The sequence below is a fragment of the Trypanosoma rangeli genome (assembly GCF_003719475.1).
Source record: "Trypanosoma rangeli strain AM80 chromosome Unknown Tra_15.4_contig_00006, whole genome shotgun sequence".
In the NCBI taxonomy this organism is placed as follows: domain Eukaryota; phylum Euglenozoa; class Kinetoplastea; order Trypanosomatida; family Trypanosomatidae; genus Trypanosoma; species Trypanosoma rangeli.
This window is the reverse complement of record NW_021705750.1, coordinates 88,214-90,611: the sequence shown is the minus strand read 5'-3', so window position 1 is coordinate 90,611 and position 2,398 is coordinate 88,214. Positions and strand designations below refer to the sequence as shown.

At 57.2% G+C, this 2,398-nt stretch overlaps 1 protein-coding gene across 1 annotated transcript, besides 3 other annotated features; it reads left to right on the top strand.

Annotated features, from left to right (window-relative positions):
• Positions 1-779: 779 nt before the first annotated feature.
• Positions 780-848: a microsatellite.
• Positions 849-1,193: 345 nt separating this feature from the next.
• Positions 1,194-1,243: a sequence feature (A-rich).
• A 21-nt stretch (positions 1,244-1,264) lies between these two features.
• Positions 1,265-1,295: a microsatellite.
• On the top strand, positions 1,296-2,141 carry TraAM80_00378 (leishmanolysin; the record flags this gene model as incomplete). The annotated part of the gene is made up of 1 exon (XM_029377460.1): positions 1,296-2,141. The coding sequence occupies one exon, from the start codon at positions 1,296-1,298 to the stop codon at positions 2,139-2,141; it is 846 nt and encodes a 281-aa protein (XP_029242720.1).
• Between the last annotated feature and the right edge of the window lie 257 nt (positions 2,142-2,398).

The following is a 2,398-nucleotide window of genomic DNA, read 5'->3' as shown; positions in this document are numbered from 1 at the left end:
TTTTTTTTTTGTGGCGTGCCGCTGCTTGGACGGCGGCGCCCTCACGAGTTTCGTTAGTCTTTTCTTCCTCCCTACTGCCCTGCAGGGTTGCCGTCCGTTTGGCTGCGCTCACATCTTTTTTCCCCCTCCCTTTTTTTTTGTTGCATACCAGCTGCATGTAGACACAAACACAACGACTCGATATGCTGCAGTGCAAGTCGATGCCCATTTCGTAGCCGGTGCTGGCAGTGCCGTGTGGGGGTGTTGTCTTGAGGAGCAGCACCGTCAACTGCAACAACGCGCTGAGAAGCTGCGGGTTCCACCGCCACGACGACTGAAGTAGGCGGAGACGTCTGCAGGCCGCCTTCGCAGGCTGTGCCCCGTGCGGCCCAGTCGTGTGGCAAACAGTGCCCTCGCGGAATTCACGTGCACCGCGCCACGTGCTGGGCGCAGCGTATATTTGCGTCGCGGGGGAGAATGCGGTGGCGTCAATTCTCCTTCTTATCGCGGATGAACGAAGAGGCGGCGGGTGTTCTGCCTCTTTGCACCTCAGCGAATTGCGACACAAAATGCCACCGCGACGAGGCAGTCAATTTCACTGTGAGTGGGTGATGTTTGCGTGTGACCACGCACACACAGAGCTGTGGGGGATCTGAGTGGCGGGTGCAATACGAGAAGAAGAGAGACACCTCGTCGCAGTTCTTGTGTGTGTGCCGTGCAGTTTGCACGGTTTGCCTAGGGATATCTAATTTGCCCTCGTTGTTTGTGTGGGAGGGTGCCGTGATGCATCACGCTTGCGTTGTGTGCGGGATTGGGGGTGCCTGTGCGTGTTTGTGTGTGAGGTGTGCGCCGCGTGCCGTGTGTGGGTGGCCCTCTCTCTCTTTTGTTTCGTTGCGGCTGCGTGGAGTCGTGTCTCTGTCCGTTTTTTTTAAATAATTTCATTCTCCCTTTTGACTGCTGGTTGAGTATTGTGCTGCAGTTCAGCTCAAGTTAACCACCACGAAGGAAAACATGTCTGAGAGACGCGAGGAAGAATCTCACGCCGCCGAGGAGTCACAAAACTAATGTTACACGAGGTGGGGGGGGGGTGTCTGATGGCAGCACTGGCAGTGCTGCGGCAGTGCGACACAAACGTGCCGGTCGCTGAGCGGGCTGGCAAAGGCGGGCAGCACGTGTCCCGTGCCGTGCGCACAAAGTTGGAAGAGTTTGAGTGGTTTTGTTGTTTTATGTTTGTTGTAAGTCTTCTGCTTTTTTTTTTTTGCTTCTGAGGGAAAAGGTCTGCGCCACCACTACTACTGCTACTACTGCCACCACTAATGCCGCTGCTGATGCTCAAACGGAAGCAACACGGGCAGTTTCTTCAGGCGATGCGCCAGCCACGCCGTAGCATGCCGTTTCTATCACTGGCGGTGTTTTTGCTGCTGTTGGTGTGCTGCACCGTGGAATGCCTCGCCGGCGCCCCCGCCGAACCAGGAAATACAGTGATGCAGCCTTTGGACGCGCAGAGAGGGTCTGCGCCAACTCCTGTCCCAGAGGGCACGGGCTCGGAACATACTTCGAAGGGCGCAACTGAACATCAGGGCAATTTGCCAGGAACGGCAGGAGGGCAAAACACTGCGGGAGGGCAGGGCACTGCGGGAAAAGCGCCGCAGGTGCCACTCCCAACGTCATCCCAAGATCCACAAGCGCCACCGCAAACTTCACCGGAATTGCAAACTGAGGTGGGGAAAAACGGCGGCTCGTCAGAGCAAGAAGGAGACACCATTTCCAGCCCCACGAAGGCCTCACCACCTGGCGGTCATGTGCAGCCTCCGTTACAATCGTCTACCTTGCCGGGTGGTGCCGCTGCTCCACTGGAAGATGATGTGGAGAAACCACCCGCAGAGCCCGCCACCCAAAGTAATGCATTGACTCCTCACGACGCCAAACCCTCCACTGGGGAGTCACCCGGGAATGACGCGGCTGAAGATGCACAAAGCGCATCGGACGGCACAGAGACTGCAGCGGCTGAGAGAGAATCCATGACACCGCCAGCCACTGCCACCAAAACAACGAAGGCGGCGCCCGGCGACAGTGACAGCGGCACCGCAGCCTCGCACTGCACCTCCCCCATTGCGCTTCTTCTTGCGTGTGCGGCGGCTGCTGCGATGGTGGCCGCGTGAGAGGCACGGAGAGAGAGAGAGGGCTGTGCGCAGCTCGTCCTTCTCTTTGTTTCTCTCTTTGTGTGTGTGCTCATGCACTATTGTTCGCCCTCGCCCCACCCCACGGGACACACGCGTAATGTGCTCATATATACACGCACACTCATGCAGCCCGTTGGGTTTCCTTTTTTAAACTATTTTGCTTTTGAGGGGCCGCTGCCGTCCTGCCTGGCTGCATGGGTACATCAACAGCACCGTAACAGATTTAATCTTTTTTT